This window comes from Arabidopsis lyrata (genome assembly GCF_000004255.2).
Source record: "Arabidopsis lyrata subsp. lyrata unplaced genomic scaffold ARALYscaffold_3, whole genome shotgun sequence".
NCBI classification, from domain to species: domain Eukaryota; kingdom Viridiplantae; phylum Streptophyta; class Magnoliopsida; order Brassicales; family Brassicaceae; genus Arabidopsis; species Arabidopsis lyrata.
In genome coordinates this window covers 2,631,096-2,654,224 of record NW_003302553.1, presented here as the reverse complement: position 1 = coordinate 2,654,224, position 23,129 = coordinate 2,631,096, and the positions used below count along the sequence as shown (strand labels likewise).

At 35.2% G+C, this 23,129-nt stretch overlaps 5 protein-coding genes and 1 long non-coding RNA gene across 7 annotated transcripts; 4 read left to right on the top strand and 2 right to left on the bottom strand.

Annotated features, from left to right (window-relative positions):
- The first annotated feature begins 164 nt into the window (after window positions 1-164).
- On the top strand, window positions 165-3,114 carry LOC9320651 (hydroxyproline O-galactosyltransferase GALT3). Its single transcript, XM_021031867.1, is given in 9 exon segments — window positions 165-314; window positions 634-954; window positions 956-1,371; window positions 1,449-1,657; window positions 1,729-2,007; window positions 2,086-2,214; window positions 2,318-2,494; window positions 2,575-2,682; window positions 2,773-3,114. Coding segments are annotated over 8 exon segments (1,839 nt in total). The 5' UTR covers window positions 165-314; window positions 634-640; the 3' UTR covers window positions 2,980-3,114.
- Window positions 3,115-6,412: 3,298 nt separating this feature from the next.
- LOC110230051 lies at window positions 6,413-7,722 on the bottom strand. Of its 2 annotated transcripts, XR_002333303.1 has the most exons (6): window positions 7,593-7,722; window positions 7,434-7,502; window positions 7,279-7,362; window positions 7,105-7,186; window positions 6,790-7,024; window positions 6,413-6,691 (listed from the first exon to the last, which is right to left on the bottom strand). It is a non-coding gene; the product is annotated as an uncharacterized LOC110230051 (long non-coding RNA). The 2 variants fall into 2 exon arrangements; XR_002333302.1 differs by lacking the exon at window positions 6,413-6,691 and having other exon boundaries at window positions 6,740-7,024.
- A 3,630-nt stretch (window positions 7,723-11,352) lies between these two features.
- LOC110230506 lies at window positions 11,353-12,466 on the top strand. Its single transcript, XM_021033746.1, has one exon. It carries the CDS (start codon window positions 11,377-11,379, stop codon window positions 12,193-12,195), a length of 819 nt encoding a protein of 272 aa, XP_020889405.1. The 5' UTR covers window positions 11,353-11,376; the 3' UTR covers window positions 12,196-12,466.
- A 1,926-nt stretch (window positions 12,467-14,392) lies between these two features.
- Window positions 14,393-15,325, top strand: LOC9320650. The gene has a single exon (XM_002884538.2). It carries the CDS (start codon window positions 14,516-14,518, stop codon window positions 15,122-15,124), a length of 609 nt encoding a protein of 202 aa, XP_002884584.1. The 5' UTR covers window positions 14,393-14,515; the 3' UTR covers window positions 15,125-15,325.
- An 81-nt stretch (window positions 15,326-15,406) lies between these two features.
- Window positions 15,407-17,083, top strand: LOC9318539. Its single transcript, XM_002884537.2, has 2 exons — window positions 15,407-15,989; window positions 16,065-17,083. The coding sequence occupies exons 1-2, from the start codon at window positions 15,939-15,941 to the stop codon at window positions 16,668-16,670; spliced, it is 657 nt and encodes a 218-aa protein (XP_002884583.1). The 5' UTR covers window positions 15,407-15,938; the 3' UTR covers window positions 16,671-17,083.
- Window positions 17,084-17,414: 331 nt separating this feature from the next.
- LOC9320649 (bidirectional sugar transporter SWEET8) lies at window positions 17,415-19,021 on the bottom strand. The gene is made up of 6 exons (XM_021030230.1): window positions 18,918-19,021; window positions 18,651-18,687; window positions 18,099-18,315; window positions 17,860-18,018; window positions 17,630-17,752; window positions 17,415-17,517 (listed from the first exon to the last, which is right to left on the bottom strand). Exons 1-6 carry the CDS (start codon window positions 18,958-18,960, stop codon window positions 17,425-17,427), a joined length of 672 nt encoding a protein of 223 aa, XP_020885889.1. The 5' UTR covers window positions 18,961-19,021; the 3' UTR covers window positions 17,415-17,424.
- Window positions 19,022-23,129: the final 4,108 nt, after the last annotated feature.

The following is a 23,129-nucleotide window of genomic DNA, read 5'->3' as shown; positions in this document are numbered from 1 at the left end:
ATGATTTTGAGCTCCAAGTTCAAAATATGACAAACTTTCTTAGTCCGTAGTTTATTATCCAAGAGTCCAAAACAAAGCAATGCAAAAAATTTAAACCGACATCGCTTCGTTGTTTCAGAAACGACATCGTTTCGTTGTTATAGAAAACGACATCGTTTAGTTCCTACTGGTTATAGCAACAAGATCCTCTGCTTCAGCTTGGAAATGCTTTCGTCTTCTCTGTCTGGGCTCTGCAACTGCAATTGCAATTGACTGATCTTGGATCTTCATGAATTATCTACTTGAAAGATCGGCCGAAATCAATATAAAACGGGTAAAGTTTCTCTATTTTACAATGAAGATAACTTTTCAGCTCTTGAAACAGTGACTTAGATGTTTCCGAAACTCTCTGTTTGTGCTACAAGTATAATAAACAACAATTTACCATGATCTTGCTTCTGGGTCTCCTTATATCCATCCAAGACTGATCCTTTCTGCACCAATTCCGTTTAGTCTTTCTTCTTTTAGCTTAAATGTCTCTCTGGTTAGTTATGTCTCAGTATCCAACACCGGTTCCAAAATTCGTTGACCATTGTTTAATTATATGATTATTATGCTAATTCTAATTCGGAATCTGGGTTTTCCCATAGGTTATTAATAAATGATGCAATTCATGTCAGTGGTGAGATTCAAATTTGGTTTCACTTCAGTCAGAATGAGGGATTGGTTGGTGGGAGTCTCCATTATGGTTCTTACATTGATCTTTATCATCCGTCATGAACAATCTGATCACAAATTTCCAACGAGTCACACTGTGGATGATTCTAGTATAGAAGGAGAGAGTGTTCATGAACCAGCAAAGAAGCCACATTTTATGACTTTGGAAGATCTTGATTATCTCTTTTCAAACAAGAGCTTTTTCGGAGAAGAAGAAGATTTGAAAGGATTGCTTGTATGGTCTCGTATGCGTCCATTCTCTAGGGATTGAAGAAGCTACTTTGGCCATGAAAGATTTGGTTTTTCTGATCAATAAAGAGAAAGGAGCTTCTTTTTCTGCTATGGTCTCCAAGGAACTTGGAAGAAACTGTCCGGATTTTGTCACTGCATTTGATGAGGATTTGTCTGGTTTAAGGCATGTACTACTTGAGCTTCCTTGTGGTTTAATTGAAGATTCTTCAGTAACTTTGGTTGGTATTCCTGATGAACATTCTAGTAGCTTCCAGATTCAGCTCGTTGGCTCAGAATTATCAGGCGAAACCCGTCGGCCAATAATCTTGCGTTACAATGTGAATTTTTCTAGGCCATCCATAGTGCAAAATACATGGACAGAAAAGCTCGGTTGGGGAAACAAAGTGCGATGCCCAGATCATGGATCAGTTAAAAATCATTTAGGTAACAGAACTCACATATCTTTGCTCTTTTATGTCATCTTGATGGATTGTTGAAAAGTCTCTTGGCAACCAATGTAGTTGATCAACTTCCTCTCTGCAACAAACAGACCGGTAGAATCACTTCGGAAAAGAGTTCCAACGATGATGCAACTATGGAATTTTCTCTTTCAAATGCTAATTTTCCATTTCTCAAAGGGAGTCCTTTCACTGCCACATTGTGGTTTGGCTTAGAAGGTTTTCATATGACGATAAATGGGCGGCACGAGACTTCATTTGCTTACAGGGAGGTAAAGGATGACTATACCAAGTTAGTTTTGAGGTTGTTGCTTTGTTTAAAACTGACATATCTAATTTGCAGAAGCTCGAGCCATGGTTAGTCAGTGCAGTCAAAGTCTCAGGTGGTTTGAAAATGTTATCTGCCTTAGCCACAAGACTGCCCATTCCCGATGACCATGCTTCTTTAATCATAGAAGAGAAACTTAAAGCTCCATCTCTTTCCGGGACAAGAATAGAACTATTGGTGGGTGTTTTCTCCACTGGAAATAATTTTAAGCGGCGTATGGCATTGAGAAGATCTTGGATGCAATACGAGGCAGTAAAATCTGGCAAAGTGGCTGTTCGATTTCTCATTGGCCTTGTAAGTACATCTGCAAATTAACATTTCTCCTTGGATTTATACATTTCTTAGCAATAACTTGGCGTTTCTTTTACTCAGCACACAAAGGAAAAAGTCAATTTAGAGATGTGGAGAGAATCTAAGGCATATGGAGACATTCAGTTTATGCCATTTGTTGATTACTATGGTTTACTTAGCTTGAAAACAGTTGCGCTTTGCATTCTCGGGGTAAGCTACTGTTTACAGAAAACATAGAAACTGTGAGATATCACTTCTTGCCTTGTCTTGGTTAATCTCTCTCTCTCTCTGGTGTTTCTCCATGTTGATACAGACCAAAGTCATCCCAGCAAAATACATAATGAAGACGGATGATGATGCGTTTGTGCGGATTGATGAACTCCTATCAAGTCTAAAAGAAAAACCGTCTAGTGCCCTTTTGTACGGTTTGATATCATTTGATTCATCACCGGACCGTGAACAAGGCAGCAAATGGTTTATCCGTAAAGAGGTAAAAACTTCTCAATATTTCTCACACCTCTGTGTGCTCTATCCTCTTAGAGACTCATATATAGCTTTCTCTTTGTAAAGGAATGGCCTTTAGATTCATACCCTCCATGGGCACATGGCCCTGGCTACATCATCTCTCATGATATCGCGAAATTTGTGGTGAAGGGTCACCGTCAAAGAGATCTTAGAGTGAGTTTTGTAGTTTCATCATCATAGAGTTTAGATATGACGAATCCGAGAGATCATAACTGAGGATGTTCTTATGTTGTTTGTTGAAAGCTTTTCAAGCTGGAAGATGTGGCGATGGGGATATGGATTCAACAATTCAACGAGACAATAAAAAGAGTGAAGTACATCAATGACAAAAGATTTCATAACAGTGGTTGTAAATCAAATTACATTCTTGTTCATTACCAAACTCCTCGATTAATTTTGTGTCTTTGGGAGAAGCTGCAAAAAGAGAACCAATCGATTTGCTGCGAATAAATCTCTCGAGCATGCAAGTATGTAACCTTTCTGGTTCTGTTTCTACAATATCTTCCTGTGTGAGATGATAATTTGTACTATATCAACTAAAACTCTAAACAAGACCACTTATGCAACATGAGACATCAAACGCCATACACTCACAATCTCGATTTGCTTCTTCTCTGCATAACTTGCTTATTATCCTCAAAAACGAAACAAATAAAACCAAAAACATTGTACTAGACCATCCCCGGTAAAGTGACAATCTTCCCTCCCACTGTTAATGGCTCTTTACGGAAGATACAAGACTTGCAGACTTTATAAAGAATGATCTAAATCTAATGTGAGTTTAGATTTAAACTCGACTCCGATTAATATGTTTGTCTTGCATAAGACTTAGATATATTTTGAATTTTTAGTTTTATTTATAAAATAATCGAATTTTAGTAGTTGTTTTAGAGCTGTCAATTAATGAGCTACTAATTTTCTTGTTCCGAAGGAATGTCCAAGGGTCCAACGTGTTGGACTTGGACGGGATAGCCTGACGTACAAACATAACGATTGTCTATTTTTTTTAATATAAGTTTCTATAAAAAATTGTGTTGTGTACTTTAACCAAAGAAAAAATATGTTATGTAATCGATGATAGTACTAGTTTAGTGGAAAATAAATTGGTTAAAGTACATAACACAATTTCATTGGTCGGCTTGATTTGTAATTGGTCTTCATCTTTCAGTTTCCTGAAGGTGGTTTTTCCCCTGTGATCATAGAATATTTCTCATATTTCAAAGATCATTAACTAATTTCGAATTAGCCAAGATTTATCATATTTACAAGAGTAAAACTGTTTAATGTACATTTTAAATAAACTAGAGAGGAGCAAAATAAATGGCACGAAAAAAAAAAGAACAAAAAAGGTCTCACACAGTCGTACACCACCTGTTTGTGATATATACATATTATTTTATTAGTCAAAGATAGCAAATAAATTCAACATTCTGGGAAATCGTCTGATCAATAGCTATTACTCCTATTAGTCTATTTTCTTACGCAACAACTAGATTTTAACCCGCAGTACACCGCGAGATGATTTAATTTTAAAGTTAGTATAAAAATATTTTGTAAATTGTATCTCCTTATAACATATTTATTTATATTATAGTTTACAATTGTTATTAAGTAACGATATGCCACGAGTCCACGAGATAATTATTAATAAACTGAGGATTTAACCCGTATTAAAGCGGTATATAAATATTGATTCAAATTCGTCCGCCATATAAATCATTTCCGAAATATAACCCGTTCCGTAATTTCTTAACCCGTCATGTGATTTGTATTAAAAAAAATAAGGATTAAATCCGTATTGAAGCGGCGGATTAATGATATTTTAATCTTTTTATTATTGTTGATTCAAAAACTCATCCCGCCAAAAAACTCATTTATTTTATTAATGTTCTTATTAATGATATGATACTGAATCACTGTCTAAATATTTTAATCGATGTAGAACGTTGAACACACATTTTCGTCAATTGGATAATATATGTCTGTTTTTAAAATTTTGAATCACAGTATATGCAGAAAAAAAATTGATTTTTTTTTACTTTATGTATTATATGATGATTCAAAACAGTTAAAAACAAATCAAACAAAGATGATAGGAGAATCATAATTATAAATCTTAATCAAATCTTCTAAAAATCTAAATTATTAAATATGGAATATCCGGTGTATGAGTTGGGTTAAATATAACCCGACCCAACAAATTTTTGTGAAGGAATTTTTAAAATAGATCGGATATCCGATATACCCGAAAGCTTTTTTACCCATCCGTCACAAAAAATGCTGCGATTATAATAGTATAGATGATGATAACATTTTTTCAGTTTTAAATATATAATGATTTTAACAAAAATATACATAATGATAATATTGTCCTCAGAGTAATCATTTTCATTGGAAATCTTTTTTTTTCTTTTCAGTTTTCTAACGGTCAAATAAAAAGAAAGATATTGAAAATTAAATAAAAAGAAAGATAGGTTGCTAGTATATAGTACTATATAGTGTAGTTTAAACGTTTAAATAATATTTTGATTGGTTTAATTATTCTTTTATTGTTAATATTTGTTGGTATTATTTAAAGGTTGTTTTTTTTTATGAAGATATTTAAAGGTTGTTTGGTTGTTATATACTTTATGGTCACTGGCTCACTTGTATTTAAGAAAAACGAGAAGTTGTTACGGACCGGTGGCCGGTGCATCTTCGTTCGTCTCACACTATACTTTTTCTCCTAGTTAGCTAGGTGTTGAAGGAAGTCCGTGGCCGTTCCTCAATTTTATAATATGCAGGCCTACAATGATTTCAAAATATATAGTGCAACTTTCAAATCGTTTTCTGCAGTAATTTACTGGAACAAATATGGATATGCATTAATGTAATTTGCAGTAATGTAATTTCTATTCACCTCATTATTCGTTTTTTCTTCTGTCCAAATATTAGCATTCAATTCGTGGATATGCATATTTTTGTTGTACGTATGAGTTCTCTATGGATATATGTAAAGCTTAATTTTCTTCACAAAGCTTTCAAGAGTAAAAACGTCTTTTTTTGCTTTCCACAAATGCCCAAAAGAAGTTCCTTTTTTCAAAGTTTCATAGCACAAAATGCCCATCTCAACAATAAACCCTTTTAGATGACTGTGATAGATGCAAATCTTTTTTTGTTTTCTTTTTTTCTTTATTAGGAATTTAGGATGCAAGTCTTTATTAGTGAGACGCTATAACTTAAGGAATATTTTTGTGACTAACGATTACCTAATTCGTATTCTTACAATCTCAAGATAGCTGCATGGTTAACGTTGGATATGCTATATCTTCTTCATTTTTCTTCTTTTTTTTACATCATTTGGATATGCTTTATCCAAAATGTATAACGTTTTTTCCGTAATGCCGTCGAATATTGTGTATCATAGGGGATTTTTTGTAGACGTTGACATTTCAGTAGGGACCTCAAGAGAATACAGGAGAAGGAAACAAAATAAGGAATGTTTTTGATTCATTGTCCATTGACGAGAAAACTTATTGGCTTTTTACATGTAAACTGAGAAAAGCTTTGAATAAACACTACAAAAAAAACTTACATTCTTAGCGCGGAAAAAGTGCTATCATAGGTAATACATAGCGAAATAACAACTGCTATGATTGCGGCAGCTATAGTAGATACCCCACCTACAATAGCATTAATTTTGTCTGCTATAGTATGTTCATCTACAATAGCACTTTTTTAATGTCTTTATTTATTGTTTCATAGCAATAATCGAATGCCATTACTACCTTTAATAGCATTTATTTGTTGTTATTAGTTAGGTATATATTAAATATAATAATCCTTTTATATTATATATTTTCGTCAATTTTGTTTTTTTTTTACGCTATTTTTTCGGAAAATATTAAAATGAAAAGACAATTAAACTTAAACAAAATATGTTTATATAATTGTTAACATTACAAACCAACAAAAGAGTTAGATCAAAGTTTTACAAAAAAAATGGAAATAAAATTAAAATGCTCATAATTCTGTCGAGCTTCCATATATTGCTCCTGCCTAAACGAGATATCGTGGTTCCCCGCCATCATCAGCTCGTGATTTGTCATTTCATCACAGTAACAAAATATTGGCCAAAGGACTTGCTCAATGAATCCCATCATTGGCATCAAACATACTTGACCTATTACAACAAAATCGAAATCAACCACAAAGCCAAAACTCAAGATATTCATATCACTTTGAAGAAAAAGAAGAGATACAACATCTTCATCTGTATACCTGAGAATTCCTTTTAGAGGTCCTGCTGAGGCAAACCTATTAGAGGTTTTGCATCAAATATATGTGCATAGTTATTCATCAATGTCCCAGCCTGAATCTACCTGCAAACACAAATGTTCACAGTCAAAAATCACAAGAGGTAAAGGAACAAACCGTTCTCATGTTGTTGGTAGCTCGCTTGAAGTTTCCTCTTAGCAAACTGGAACTTTGCGTCTGCATCAAGAGCTTTGAGTTTCTGCCATGAACAAAGAAGGATTAAAACCGTTACTTCCCTGCTCAAGAATACGACTAAAACTCTTTGATTCCCACACTCACTTCTTGTTAAGGTCCTGGAGCTTTTCACTTCTTGCGTCTGCATCAAAAGCTTTGAGTTTCTGCTACCAACTCCTTCCATTCACTGCATATACACATGAAAACCTTAATGGCACATTTAAAAGAGTAAAGAAATTGCCAAATTTCGTGTTCTTTAACGAAAGATAAAACTCATACAGGATAATAGTCTTTGCGAGTTGGCGAATCTTATCAAAACCCATGTTTCCTCAAACCATTAACAGCCTTTCCGATTTCAGTACTCTGAAAGAAGAATCTCAAAACCTTAAGATCAACAACAACAAACTTCATACACTAATCCACTAGAGACCGACCTTAAGAATATCCAAATTCAAAGACATCAATTGAAGCTTTCTCAAGGATTCGAGCAACACCGAGATTGGCTGCAAACACAAGAACAAGAAACAATCAGAATCAAGCTTCACATCAATGGAATCAACAAAGATTTTTGATTGCGATTTTAGATCAAAAACCTCATCTATAATCTATTAGCTTTGCTCTCTTTACTACCACCAGCTTCTTCATAATCTTCATCAACATCAACCCTCGTAACACCATCATCACCGGCGACTCCACATCCCAAATTAGCCTCTCCCTCTTCGTCGTCCCCCGGAATCGTAAGCTCGAGATGGTCGCATCTGATGCATCGATTCACTCTACAAGAGAAAAGAAGCTCAGAGATTTTTTCCCTTCTCGATTTAAATCTCTTAGGATAACCTGTAGCAAAAACAAGACGAAATAAAGAAGTAAAATTAGGGTTATGACAAAATCGAAGGAAAGGGGGAAAAAAGAGAGAGGGAGACTGAGAGGGATAAAAGCGGCGGTCGAGAGAGAGAGATTGAAGTCGTCGACGAAGTATCTGGCACCATCTTCAACTTCGGATCTTTCGGCTCCTCTTCAACCACCTCAACCACCAGCCCCGTGAAACGTCCATCGCCGGAATCGAAGGAAGCCGACGAGCCTAGACGCAAGAAACTGTTTCTTCAACGATCTGAGGAAGAAGACGCGAATCTCATCGGATATTCGAAGATTCCGCTTCCAGTGGTGGAATTCAATCCGACGAGAATCCGATCTTCTCGCTCCAATGCAATTCCTGAAGCTGAGCTTGTGAATCCAGAAAGCTCTGCAGCCAATAAGGTGAATTGAAATTAGGGTTTGGAGATGGAGACTTGGAGAATAGAAGAGATAGAGGATTTTTTCCCTAAGTGTTAAGAGGGAAAATGAACCGCTTGTTTTTCACTTAAGCGGGCACTTAAAAGATAGGCGTGAAACCAAAAAAAAAATTTCGGCATAGCATTTTATAAATGCTATAATAAAGTATTCCAATCCGACGTAGTCTTTTTCATAGCAAAATCGAAAATTGTGCTATGCTTAAGTGCTATCAATGTAATCTTTTTTTGTAGTGAAAGGGTATTGTTTTATGAACTTGACCTTTATGGCTTTATGTTTGATGTAATCCTGTCACGTGACTGATCCAGCATTTTACTCTCTTTCTTTTTTTTTGCTACATTTGGGATTTCGTTTTCAGACAATAATTAATGAATGCAAGTTTACATGAAATCTCCAACTTGAAACAAAAGTAGAGTTTATCATTTGATCAGAAAAAAAAAAAAAAAAAATTACCAATCTTATATGTAATGTAAAACTGTTTATTATCAATCTTTATGATGCAATATAATTATCTATTAATGGTTTGCCATATCTTTAAGTGGGACCATAAAATTATTTTATAGTCACTCGTTGCAAAAGATGTCATATGACCATCATCATGTAAACAATTAAAAGAACATTTACGAAAAATGTGACGAAGGTAAGCCCTCGAAGGAACTTCCGGTAATGAGCCCAATGTCTCATATATTGCAAAGCATCTCGGGAGCCGTGATAGTGAGCTGAGCTCACCCTTGTAGTAGCTCTGACATGCTAGCCGTTGTGAACAGTCCTCCCGGGATCTATCGTGTTCGTTAAGTAGAGAGTTCCAAGTTCCAACCACACTCTTCTTTTCTTAAACCTCTTATTGTTTTCACCAAAATACACATCGTACATGCACTAAGTGTCGTCTTTCCACTAAGCCGATTTCGCACGAGTGCAATTATTGTCCATCTAAATCTAAAAACATTGTCCCTTTAGCTAATCATGTTTTCCAATTATGACTTGAAAACTAAATTTTTTTTTCGGAAAGACATTCATATTTATAAACACATCTTAATAGACGAATTATTTATCCTACACTATGAAACACATATATATATATAAATGGCGATGCATGTGAATATATGATAAAGTCTAGGCCTCCGTTATGACCCGAAACAAATTTTCCAAACCGACCGAACCAGTTTTTCGTAATTCCGGTTAGGAGGTTTTGGTCATTTCCGTTTGGGATCAGTTATTATATTTGAACCGATCGGCATGATTTTCAAATGGTTCAGCTATCCGGTCAGTTTGGTTCGGTTATATAAAAACATCTAAAATTGATAACCAAAACGATCAAAATATTTGTATAAATTATGTATACGTAACCGAACCAAACTATTCGAGAACGAACTGAACCAAATATTTGGTCAGATAGTTTCAATAGGATTTTTTCAAAACCCAAAAAAACGATTTAACCCAAATTTGAGGTTTATGATAAACGCCCTAAAAAAAATTGATAAAAGTGTGCAAGCTTTTCGCGTATTTAATCGTTTCAAACATATCCCAACTTTTCGTTCAGTTTGTGTCATTTTTAACTATGTTTTCAAAATTCTCAACAAGATGGGGGCGATGTTCACCAAACACTCACAGACACATAGCTTGGGAACATCAGCCTCTTCTTAATAACTAAGGTACTCTTTTCTGTTGGCGGTATACTCAATTTGGAAGGAGCGAAACTGCCGGAAACATGGCAAAGCTACAACTCCTCCAACTCATTTGATACATAGTCTTGACAAACAAGTTGGAAACCGCATTTCCTCCATAAAGGAATAAAGAGATAGAAGATATGAGGATTTGCCTCAAAAGATAAACACACTAAGAATATAGTCTTTGTTGGAAATTTTAGCTACAAATGTTTAATCTAACAATGCATGCACTTATTGTAATAAAGTTTTTTCGAATTAATTTACATTTTATTAATATGTTCTCCTAAAAGTATGCTAAAATAACACAAACTGATGAATATATATATAAATACCACGCAGTTGCCCGACTGTACGATTTCTTATTATAGTATTATTTATTAGTAAACAACTACAGTATAGACTATGATTAATTTAGGGTTTGACCTTATAAGATATAAACGACTTTCAAGCATTGAAAACTTACCTAAAGATAAAATGAACAAGCGGCTGGATTTTACAACTCCCAACACGTTTGCTAATCATATTAAATTATTCTACTATCTATGAATTAAGATTATTAAACTAAACAATGTCTTTATCCAAAAAAATAAGTACTGATTGATGCAGACCGGCTGACCGGATGTCAAAAGGAAAAAAAAAAGTATTGACCAAAAAATCCAAAAAGATTTGTTGCCGTTGGGGAAGTATCGCGACCTTCAATCCCGTCGCTGTCACATCTCACTTTTTTTATATAAAAGACAAAATACATGGTTTTTTAGGGTTGTTTTATTTTTACTGAAAGAAGTAAAAAAGTAACACTTTATCTACAAAAAAAAAAAGGGTTAAAAGTACTAATTTAGGTTTTGAATATAAAAATTAAGATTACCATATCAAATTTTGTTACTTAGTACTACTAATATAAAAAATTTAAAGGAAAATGATGACCACTACTCATAATTGGATTACCCTGGATAATTATTAGGGTTTTGTCATTATATGTTTAAAATATATTTTTTGGTATGAATAAATTTTCTTTTTTTGCTAAACTAGAAAAGTTCAAATAATTAACTCAATTTTGAAATTACAAAGTACCTACGAAAATTATGCATAAAAACATCAATTGTACACTTCAATAACGAACCTTATGAAAAAATCCATTGGCTTAACTAAAGTAAAGTTTCACACACATACAACAAAAAAAAAGACGAGGAATGCATGTGGATAACGACAAACAACAAATGACGTAATTTTATTGATGATAAATGTTAATGATTTTATTTGTATTATAAAAACAATCCACGGTGCCACTCCTCTTTTCTCTCCCATTTTTCTTCCTCTCTCCACCATTTTTAGATCCGCTTTCTTCCTTTCTCTTTCTACCTTGTCAATTCCTGTTTATCAGTATGTTTTCCGTCCCAGTTACCAGTTTGTTCTCCATCCCATGTACCAGTATGTTCTCCGTCCCAGTTACCAGTTTGTTCTCCATCCCATTTACCAGTATGTTCTCCGTCCCAGTTACCAGTTTGTTCTCCATCCCATTTACCAGTATGTTATGCGTCCTATCTTCCTCTTTATATTGAGACCTATTTTCTTAGGAATCAATAGGGTTTTGAGAGGGATCTCGTGGTTGTATGGGTTTAGGTACACACTAATGGTGCAAGGTCTACTTTGTTACTGGAGAGCGTTTCTATACTTTGAGAGATCAAGTTTGTGGGAAAAGTTAGTAGCGAAACATGAGAAAAATCATGAAAAATCTTATTTAATCCCACTTTTTTGGACTATGAATGGGATTTTCCTTATCTTTATCATCCTTCTGGTTTTGGCTGCAACTCTTGCGGGAGAAGACAATATTAGGAGAGTTTTTAATATTCAAGGACAGATTGGGGTTAACTTTTACTGTCTAGGTAAGAGTACTGGGGAAATATCAATGTTAAGGTTAATGGTTTATATTGGTGACCATGTTGCAGATAAATCGGTAGCTGAAATGAATATTGCTTCATGCTTTGTGTGTGCTTATCTCAGCGTTGTTAGTCTTATTAAACTTTGCCATGTGGGGAATGATTTAGGGTTCGCAGATGGGATAGCTTGTGTAACCTTGCCTATTTTCACTCACTATTGTAAATCCGCCAAACTTAGAGTAGGTGGGATCTTCATATGTTGGTTTTTGATATTGGGAAAGAACATTTTGTTCACCGGTTGCTGGAGGTGCTGGTGGTCTTCATGGCCGTGGCGGAGATGGAGCTCGACGCAGAGGCAGTAGGAGGGACTTAGCTTTCCCAATCGATCCTCAGGCCGATGTTTTCCACTCAGCCAGGAGTTCCACTTCGGCAAGGAGCGTATAGTTTTAAGCCGCCGGTTTAGTCTCCCAATACGTGTTGAGAGTTGAGACTTGAGGGTTTACGGTTTAAGTAATGTTTCACGTATTTTGATTTTGTGTTAATTTGTTTAATAAGGATATTATAATCATGTCTGTTACTTTTGGGCTTGTTAATTTTACGATAATTTTCTTAACCGTTGTTGCTTTTGTTGTATCGGGGCACACTTTTCCGGATTTATCGATTATGCATTGCTCTACTACATCACAAACATTAATATTTAAATTTGTATTCAAAATTTTATTTCGCACAGTACATAAAAGAAAACACTTCCTTCAAACTCGTCTGTGAACTCTATATAATTTATTTAAAAAATCCGCCCAAAACAATAGTTTGGATCGCATGAAAATCTAAACATAATTAAGTCTTGTTGACCGTTGACCTCATTTTTGGGATATAGATAGTGTCTTGCATGCTAATGCCATATGATATAATGTACCTAGTTAAGAAAGCTTCTGAAATTAAAAAATTTGTTCACTTCCGGACAGTGTTCAAGAAAGCGCTAGGCGCTAAGCGGGCGGTGACCCAGTGCCTAGCGCCTAGAACGCTTAATCGGGCCTAGGCGATTTTTTAGGCGGTTTAGACGTTTATAACATAAAAAATTATAAATATAATATTATATATAAAAGTTATATAAAATATCTATATAAAACTAAAAATTATGAAATTATAAACAAAAACTAGATAAAACATTTATTTATATTTATATTAAAAAATATATGAATATTTATAACTATATATAAAAATAAATCTCTAATTGAAATTGAAAAAATACATTAAACAAGATCTATGTGATTTTAGGCGGTCAAGGCGGTAATCTAGGCGTCGCATGAGAGCCTAGCGTCTAGTCGGGGCCTAGGCGACCGCCTAGACCGCTTTTTAGAACACTGCTTCCGGACTATCGGAATGGCCTTTCTTTTTGAGTGAAATCTTTAGTTAAGATAACGTTTAAATAAATATCGCATTTCCCTTATGTATCTTGTAATTTATATGCCATGAGAGAGAAAAAAAATGCTCAAAGCTGTCCATATGTTTGAAATCACTTTAACTGTGAAAATTTTCTTAACACCATTTTTAGGGTGAATTTGGTAACTCACTCAGGTTTAGAAAAAAAAATTAGGTACATATATAACTGTATAAATTTATAAAACCGAAAAAAAAAAGCAACAAAGAACAGTACAATTTTTGAAAAACTATTTTCTGATGATGGTAAAAGTACTATAATAATGCCTCGGATCGTTAGGCATGATTTTATTTATTTATTTAGGATGTCATTGCTTTCATCTCTCATTGTGAACATGAGGCATGAGCATATATACGGTTCATTACCTGCGGAAATTTGAGGTGTGATGATGTGTTCTTTGTGCTAATTTGTGTAGAGGTTTCAATGCGTGTAATGAGTATAGAGTTAACCGAGGTGACGGTTCATTTGGGAGAGACACTTGTAAGTTGTAACGTTGATGAAAAATTAACACGCTAAAATTTTGATAAATACTATCACTTATGTGGTTTTAAGTCTAATGTAAACGAGCGAGGCCACTTTTTGTTGTGGATTTTACAACGATATCATCTCTGAATATTTTGCTAATACAAAACAAAATTTTCATAGAAGAAATGTAGTCCTATCATTCTATCTTGTTATTCGTATTATTTTTTGTGCTCGTAATACGAATCAAAATTGCAAGTTGGTATCTAAATATAATTATTATCAAAAAAAATACAGTATGTGCTAGTAAATGAGTATTTAAATATATTTAGATGTCAATTCGAAATTTAAAACTCTAAAATCAATCTTTCATTTTCTTTTCGTGTAATCTTCCCAAGATTATTACTTTTTCAACCTAGTTATTTGGAAGAGAGATAAAAAAGTCATTACTTTTCAAGAGAGGAAATAGACGAATCATCTGGGACACGGTATGCTATCAATTAAAATAAAAAATAAAAATAAAACCAAAAAACAAAATAATAATTAGTGAGTGGATGACAGTTGTCGAAAGCAGCACATGGTTTTACTGACGTTTCCGGTTTTCTCCATTTACTCGCTATAAGACCCTAACAACCTAGCACACAACGACAGAGAAAGAAGCAAACCCTAGTTTTGGAGCATCTTTCTTTCTTTTTTTTCCGTCGCTTTTAAAGCATCTTTCTTTTCCATCGCAGTTCATCTTCCTGACTCCGTTTCTTATTAAAAAAAACCCAGCAACAATGTCCAAAAGATCTAAGGGTAAGAAAAATAGGAAAAAAAAGCCGAAAATTCCCCAGAGAGTTGAAGTTTATGGTGTGAACGATCCAGTAACCAGAACTGGTTGGACTATCTTGGCTTTTCTCTGCGTTTTTGGAGCTGTGAGTGCTGTGAATGCCTTGAAGATCGAGATGTATGTCGGTTACAAGTATCTGGGAATGGTTGTTGTATCTCTCTATGTGATTCACGTCTTGACTTCCATGTTCTCTGAAGCTCCATTTCCGGTTTACAGAGCACATCGATGGGTGAGAATGGTTGTCCCTCTGATACTGTTTAGCATAATCTACTTTACCGTCTTCAATTTCCCAACCTTTGCCGTATCAGTTTTGATCCTATCAATTGTTTTTGGAATTTTTGTGTTGGTTCAGTTGGTTTTCCCAGTCGACGGATTTCACTTCTTTTATGTAGTGGTTATTTTGGTATTTGGAGGTTTCTCTGCTCTCTATGCATGCTATTATGATCCAAAAATCCAGCCATTTTGGTTCTGCTTTTTTACTCTTTATGTTTTTGAATTGTTTATCTACTATTTCAACTATCCTGGACCAACTCATAGGGCATTCAGTTTCTATTGAATCACTTTTCTCTCAAAATGATTGTCAGATCTAGTTCGTAAGAGGCTTTATTTTCTTTGTTTGATATTTGTCATATCAATGTGTTTGTCCTTTTTTCTTCTAATGTTATCAACATTGTAATCCATTTACATATGGAATTTGATCAGACTCTGTAATGTTTTTTAGTTAATCTATGTTTAATGAATATTTTGGGTTTTTTTTAAAAAAATTTATTCTTGCTCTCTTTATTGTTACCAATGATTATTCTCGTCGTACCAATAGAAAAAGTATTCGTTTACGAGATTCTGAACTTAATTTGATATGATGTATGATTCAAGTTAATTGGGTTTTTTAATCAATAATGGATGGAATTAGGATTCTTGAGGTTAAAATTTTATTAGAAACGGAAAGGATGAATAAACTCCACAAATATAATATAGGGATGGAATTAAATCATATAAGATGAATAAATGGAACAAGCATGGATAAATTTAGCGAAATAGATTTAAAAATCTTTCCACATATTTTTCTGTTATAGAAAAGTGCGACTATTTAATTTTTCAAAGAAAGTTAATTTTTAATCTACCATTCACTTTGATTTTATCCCGTTAAAAAATAAAATGATTTCCAGTTGGTACCCAAATTAGAGATAAACATGGGAAGAAAAAATGAAAGATATAATGGACTGTAACAACTCCCGTGAGGTTAGGTATAGGAAGTAAACAAGAAACAAAATCATCTAAAACAAACATACAGTATATTCTCTTAATTAGTTATAGTTCGATCTTCTCTTAGCCTTAATAATTCCGTCTTATAATTTTTGTATCCTTGGACAATGTCTACAACCCTATCGCCTGACAATGATTGCAACCGTTCCCACCCCAAAGTGAGTTCTCGTTAAGGTTTAATTTCTATTTTTTTTATCTATGAATTTTGTGTTAATATGTTGTCTTTAATCAAGATGGAAGATAGGAAACCCTATGATGAGGTCGTCACTCCAATTGGCCGTGCAATTTATTATGTTTTGGCAGTGTCTTCTCTAATTGGTCTTGCCTACTCCAGTGGTGCTCTTTGGCCGTCCAAGCGAGAGGACGGATCGCTCGTTGAGATCCCAAACTCCAAATACTTAGCTGTAGTTCTCACATCTCTCTATGCCATTGGTCTCACCCGAACATTCTTCTTCGATCGTCCACCTCCAAGTCACAAGATCGGACCACACTTGGAATGGTTTTACCCCTTCTGCGTCTATATGACTGCATTCGTTATTGCGTTCACATGCCATAGTGACTTTGGAGTGGTGTTTGCAATTTCTGTGATCACTTGTGGCATTGCGATCTTCCAGCTATCACATCCCGTGGAGGAATTTAACGTCGGAAAATCTTTATGTGTTATTATGTGGTCAGTACTTATTTGTCTATGTTTCACCGAAGGCAAGGATGCGATTCAGGGATTCATTTGTGGTTTCTCAGCTGTTTTCATGGGTGTTTTCATGGTGGTTGTAATTCGTGATCTTGAAACAGCTCAATTCTGTTCTCAATGTAATGGCCGAGTCACATCTAAACAATAACACTATTATCTCTTCGTTGCATTTCATTCAATCTCTTCTATTGCTTAATTAGAGTAAATTCATTATGCTTTTTGTATTCATTAAAAACTATGAAGATTAAATCCTTTAGTTATACTAGCAGAGTTTCCAAAGATTTTTTTTTTTTCAATATGTTTTTAGTGATTGTGGATTAACAACTCTTAATACATGGCCTAACAAATCATAAGAATTGGATTTTTTTAAAGGCTTTTACATTTTTAAAAATGTTTTAGTTTTCCTCAATGTTATTGTTACGATTATATATGGAGATAAGTATAAATGAAACGTGTTTATATATCCTAATACTGTATTAATTAATATTCTAATTAATATCAAACGTTTTATATTAATGTAAAGAAGAAAACCTCCTGAATATTTTTCTTTATTTATATTATACCAACCCCTTAACACACATTCTCATTTCTCACTAATGATGATAATCTTTCACTTGAAGAACCACCGGTTTCTCACCGTTTCCAATATTTGTTGCAGTCGATAGAATATATCGAGTTATTTCTAGTCAACGTATGAGTTGAAATTTTTTTAAAAATTATAGCTGTTGAGTTTCAAATTCTTTAAAACCATCTTTTTTGGCTACGCTAATTTGATAGTTCCTACTAAAAATTACCAAATAGTATTTTTTTCAAAATGTCTGCGCATGTCGATTTCTTAATAATAAGTCCTTACACATAACATGCATACCAAAGTATTATCCAAACACCAAACTTCCAAAGTATTATCCAATAACGCCGACTTGGTGTGGCTTGTAAGAACAAGCATGGACTATTAATTGAAAAGCACAGAACAACGTTTCAAGACCACTGCATATCTGTCCCATAACAGAAAAAGAACAAAATAAATGTTATAAATGAAATTCAATCTGCTAATGGAAATCAATTAATACATTAAGTTTTCAAGCCAAAAAAAAAAAAAAGACTTACAAGGACGTAGATATCAATTTTGTAGATCAAAGAATAAGCCGTCCAAAGTCCAGCGTTGATGAAACTAAGTAACGACAACCGAAACGGCATGGACTTTAAGGTTTTAGTCTCCACCATCTTTTCCTAATTGTTTCACGCATAAAAAAAAAAAAAAATCAAAAGCGGTAATTAATAGTCTACTTATCCATCAATAAGACTATAAGAGAGAGAGAGAGGGAGAGAGAGCTTACCTTGGCAAATGAAACATAGATGCTAATGTTGAAAAGGTTGCAAACAATACCAATGAGTGTATGCTTGGCGACTAAACTTCCAATTGCCCAAATAGTATTCGCATAGGAAACTACCACAAAGCAAAACTCTAAATAAAGTTTTACATAAACGACATCCGTCTGCACATCAACGTCAACATCGACATCATCAAAATCAATATACAGTATTAGACATATTTAAGTATAAAAGATGGACCTACACGTGATTGGTCGTCACAGCTGATACAAAAGACAACCACATAGATAACTTCGATAACGAAACCGACACCATTACTAGTGGTGACGAGAATACTGTCCTTGTGAACAACAGGGAGACCATACAAAACCCACAAACTACATTTAATCAACATCAGTAAATGACGATCAGGTTTAACTCCCTCCACTGATTTCTTCTTGTATATTTGTATATACTCTGGCCTGTATATACATGAAAATGCTTATAACTCTTGACTACAATGATCCTTCTTCTTTTTTGTAAAAAAACAACAAAACTTATATAAATCTGAAAACAGTAATACTTATATAAATCTGAGGAGTAATGATCCTAGCTAGAAACCACTAAAACAAGACAGATTACACGCATTATAGTAAACCTTACCAATATACAAATTATGTTGGTGACAAATTACTAAGGAAGAAAATAATTAAAAAAAAAAAAACGTTCGAAATAGAGTACATACGTAAACACAAACATACACAAAACGAATGTGAAAAAAGAAAAAAACATGAGAAAGAAGAAAAGGGATTATTACATATGTGAGAGGGAGATCAAAGTGGACAGAACATTCCCTGCATCAAGCCAGAGAAAAATTGTCAGTAATATTTACACAAAAAAGTGCTTGTATGTACATGGATTAACGATTGATTGTAGTTCCGTGAAAACATCTATAAAGCTTTGGAATCAAATGACTACTACAACTACACTGGTGCACATGGATCAGTACCATATCACACACGGCTATAGATACGCACAAAGATAAACACATCGATCGTAAAAGAGAGAGAGACGCAGATCGTACCAATAATTCCGATGATTATACGTATATATTTGACGTTAATCATTGTGAAATCAACGAAGCAGACAAATAGCAAAAGAATGGATGATTCAGCTGTGGTTTTTTTTGTTTTTTTTTGTTTACTTGATATTCCTTTATATATTGAGGGGGAGAAGAAGATTGAGTCAAGGAGTCAATATCTGGACTTTTTTTTCCAAGATTATATTTGTAAATCCAAATATTTTGGGTTGTTACTTGTTACCATCTTTTGCGCACCAGTCAGTCACAACCACGGCACCACTCCTTGTTACTAGGTAGGTTCAGTATATGTGTACATACAAAAATTCATAAACGGTTATTTTCAAATCTTTAATATTATGAAACACAAATCACTTACCCGATCGAATTTTGCCACATGGCCTATGTTTTAATATTAATAAATAAAAAGAAATTTCCTCCGATTTTTTTTTTCCTTTTACATATGTTGAAATATAAATTTTTAACCTAAACAAAAAGCATGAAAAAAAACAGAAAAGTATTCTCAAAAATAGAAATCCCTAAATTTTCTTTCATACCACACCATGATCACACAATCTTTGGAAGCTTGGAACCATATCAAAAAATCTCAAACCCCTTCATCTTCCTCTAAAACCATGCTCGCTCTCACACACACACTCCGATTTTCCATCTTTTTGTATATCTCAGATCCATCTTAAGAATAAATCTAAAATTATACTCCTTCTGTTTCATAATATAAATCGTTTTAGCTAAAAACACGCAGATTAAAAATATATACTTTTAAAAAGTCCATCCAATCATAAAAAAAACTGTATAATATAAATAATTATAAAATATTAAAGTGGTATATAATTTGTATAAAAACTTGAAAACGATTTATATTGTGAAACAAAATTTTTTTCCAAAACATATTATAAAACAGAGCAAGTATAAAACAAAATTGTCAACGATCCAGGTTTCCGCATCAGAACATCGACTGGAGTGAGAAACTGATCAAGGTGTCTCACATATCTTCACTTCCACACACAATGAAGAGCTAAAGTGTGTCATGTGACCCCCTAATATTATTAATTAAATTGACTTTTTTTAGGACATATTTAATTAGTTCTAAACTTCTAATGGGAAATTGACAAATTTTGCATTTTTGACACCATTACATTTGTGTTTAAAACTCCAAAAGCCCCCACAAATTTAGATATATCTTTTTTTTTGGTGATCTCAAATTTAGATATATCTTAGAATTTATATTATATTTATATTTATATGTAATTGTTTTTTCTATTTTATAATTTTGACCTGGATAAAAATTATTTCTAGCCTTCTAGGTCCGCCATGTTTCCCTACCTTATTTTGAGTTCTAATAAGCCTGCAATGTTCAGGGACCTTGCAAATGTTCCTAAAAATGCATCTGATCAACCTTCAAGAACTTCTCTCCAATATCTGAGATATGGAAAACTAGTATTATAACACACTTCTGTTATGGGCGACACGAGCTCTGGCGGTGCTAGGGTTACAGACACAAGGGAACAAGATGAATCGATGGAAGAGGATGGTCGGCCACCTGGGTTGAGTTCAGATGGATCTAGGCTGTGGGTTGAGAAAGTTCAGGGCTGTAACGGAGGAGGGATTCCGATCCCGGAGATGGTTGTAGAAGAGGGCTTTGTGATGTCACGTATGAGCTTGGAGTTTCCAAGCGGTGAAGATGGCGAGGCTGTGGTCAAAATTGGGAGAGAAGTATTGGATGCGATGAATGGTTTGTACCGGCGCTGTATGATTGTGAAAGTTTTGGGTCGTCACATCACGATTGCTGCGTTGAATCGGAAAGTAAGAGAGTTGTAGAAGCTTAAGGGTGGACTGATGGTGTTGGATTTGCCGAGGTAATTCTTCATGCTCCGTTTTGCCTTGGAAGAGGAGTATTTGGAGGCAGTCACAAGTGGTCCATGGAGAGTCTTCGGGAGTATTATGATGGTGAAGGCTTGGTCACCGGACTTTGATCCTCTGCGTGATGAGATCGTTACAACTCCGGTATGGGTGCGGATTGCAAATCTACCAATCAATTTCTATCATCGTACTATTTTGATGGGGATAGCTGAGGGTTTGGGAAAACCAATTAAGGTGGACTTGACGACGGTGAGGGTGGAGAGGGCACGGTTTGCTCGAGTTTGTGTAGAGGTTAATCTGAAAAAACCGTTGAAGGGAACGATAATGGTGAATGGGGAGCGGTATTATGTGTCATACGAAGGGCTGAGTAATATCTGTCCGGTATGTGGTGTGTTTGGTCATGCAGGGAGCGTCTGTCCAAAGAGAGTTTTCGAGCTGGTTGTGCAGCAGACAGTGGCAGGGAATGTAACAGTGTCAGAAAGTGAAGTAGGTCTAGAGGCAGTTGCAAAAGTAAGTGATGGATTCACTGAGGTGAGAAACACAGGGCGACGGTCTGGGAAAACAGGGGCACAAGGTGTGAAGGTGTTCTCTGCAGGAGGTTCAGGTGAGAGGCAGACTCAACAGGGGCTGGATAGGGTACGGGACTGTTCCCAAGTTCCAATGGTCCTATCAAATAGTTTCAGTGGTTTGGAAGGTGAGACAGAGGTTCAGTTTTTAAGTAAGGAGATCTGTTCTAAGGAGGAGAACAAGGAGAATGAGCAGAATACGAATGTGGTAAACCAAGTAATTGATTTGAATAGGAGTGTTGGGAAGCAGATTGTTGGGAGGCCAGTTACAGAGAAAATCGGGACACGTTCAGTAGAGTTGGAGAGAAAGACCAGTGGTAACAAGACATGGAAAAATACAGGGGTTAAAGGGAAAAACATGAAAGGTAATGCTCCTACCAGAGGGTTGATTTTTGGGCCAACTAGTGGGGAGGTTAGTGGTCTGGCGACGGGAAAGAGGCTGAGAGTTGAACATGATAATGGTGATAGAGCAGGGGGTGCTTATACGAGTGTGTGTACGGGTAATTCAGTTTTGAAACCGGCATAAACGAGTGGAAAATTGGGGGAGTTGGTTGGTGAACTCTCCACAGCTGATGGTACATCTATGGATCTTGTTCTCCATGAGGGTTCAATGGATTCGGGTGTGGTTCTTGCGGACAAATAACTTTTTGCCCCGACTTTTCTTTGTGATCTTTATCAAGTCATCATGAATTGTATGTTATGGAATTGCCGGGGGGTGAATAAATCCAACTTTCGAAGATCGTTACGGTATTTGTTGAAGAAGTTCGATACGAACGTACTGGCGTTGTTTGAGACACATGCTGAAGGTGAGCAAGCGGGTCGAATATGTCAACAGTTAGGGTTTGAGAACTCTTTTCGCGCTGATGCAGCAGGGCAGAGTGGAGGATTGTGGCTGTTGTGGCGTTCTTGTGTGGGTACAGTGGACATTGTAGTTTCACCGGCGCAGTTTATTCACGCGAAGGTAGTGAATGGAGACGAGTCTATGAATTTAGTGGTGGTGTATGCAGCTCCAACTGTAAGCAGGCGTAGTGGCTTATGGGAGGAGCTAAGGGGAGTGATTAATGGGTTGGAAGGGCCGTTAATAATTGGCGGCGACTTTAATACTATCTTAAGATTGGATGAGAGGACAGGAGGTAATGGGAGATTGATATAAACCCCAATGATTTGAGGTTACTTCTCGGCCAAGAAACAGATCCGTAGAAGGCTGAAAGCTCTCTCCACGATCCAAGATAAGATGATTAAGCGTGAACAGACTCGGTGCTGGCTGAGAGCTCTCTCAACGAGTCAAGAGTAGGCGGCGTGACGGCGGAGTGAGGTGTACCACACGGATGGAATGGATCTCCGTGATAAAACACGTGAACTCTTGTTTTGGAGTGTCTCGACAAATACAAGAGAAAGCGGCGATCTTCTTAGAAGAAAGTTCTAGGTTTTATTTCATCAAAGGTGAAAAAATACATGAGGGTTTGTGGAGTCTCTTATAGACATTCCACGGCCACATCAACCTTTTACATTAATCGCAACAAATAAAAAAAAGGAAACCAAATAACCAAAATACAATAATCGTTCGAAAATAAAAAGAAACTCTCTCTAACTCTCTTAAATTGAAATAAGATGAAAACACGCACGAACAAACTGTTAGAATCATTTAAATAAATAATTCAAACAAGTACCTTAGTTTATGGCTCCAAGACAGAGGTGATGGTGGAACCAGCTTGTGTGTGGATCATAGGCCACTGGTCTTGATATGGTGACGTTGGTGCAGCTGTAATAG

Excerpts from the sequence above, each read along its gene's own strand:
- LOC110230506 (XM_021033746.1), top strand. The coding sequence starts at position 11,377 with ATGTACCAGTATGTTCTCCGTCCCAGTTACCAGTTTGTTCTCCATCCC.
- LOC9318539 (XM_002884537.2), top strand. The coding sequence starts at position 15,939 with ATGTCTACAACCCTATCGCCTGACAATGATTGCAACCGTTCCCACCCC. Across the intron at positions 15,990-16,064 it reads GCAACCGTTCCCACCCCAAA|ATGGAAGATAGGAAACCCTA; the intron begins GTGAGTTCTCGT and ends TCTTTAATCAAG.
- LOC9320649 (XM_021030230.1), bottom strand. The coding sequence starts at position 18,960 with ATGATTAACGTCAAATATATACGTATAATCATCGGAATTATTG. Across the intron at positions 18,688-18,917 it reads TATAATCATCGGAATTATTG|GGAATGTTCTGTCCACTTTG; the intron begins GTACGATCTGCG and ends GGCTTGATGCAG. Across the intron at positions 17,518-17,629 it reads AAATTGATATCTACGTCCTT|ATATGCAGTGGTCTTGAAAC; the intron begins GTAAGTCTTTTT and ends GTTATGGGACAG.
- LOC9320650 (XM_002884538.2), top strand. The coding sequence starts at position 14,516 with ATGTCCAAAAGATCTAAGGGTAAGAAAAATAGGAAAAAAAAGCCGAAA.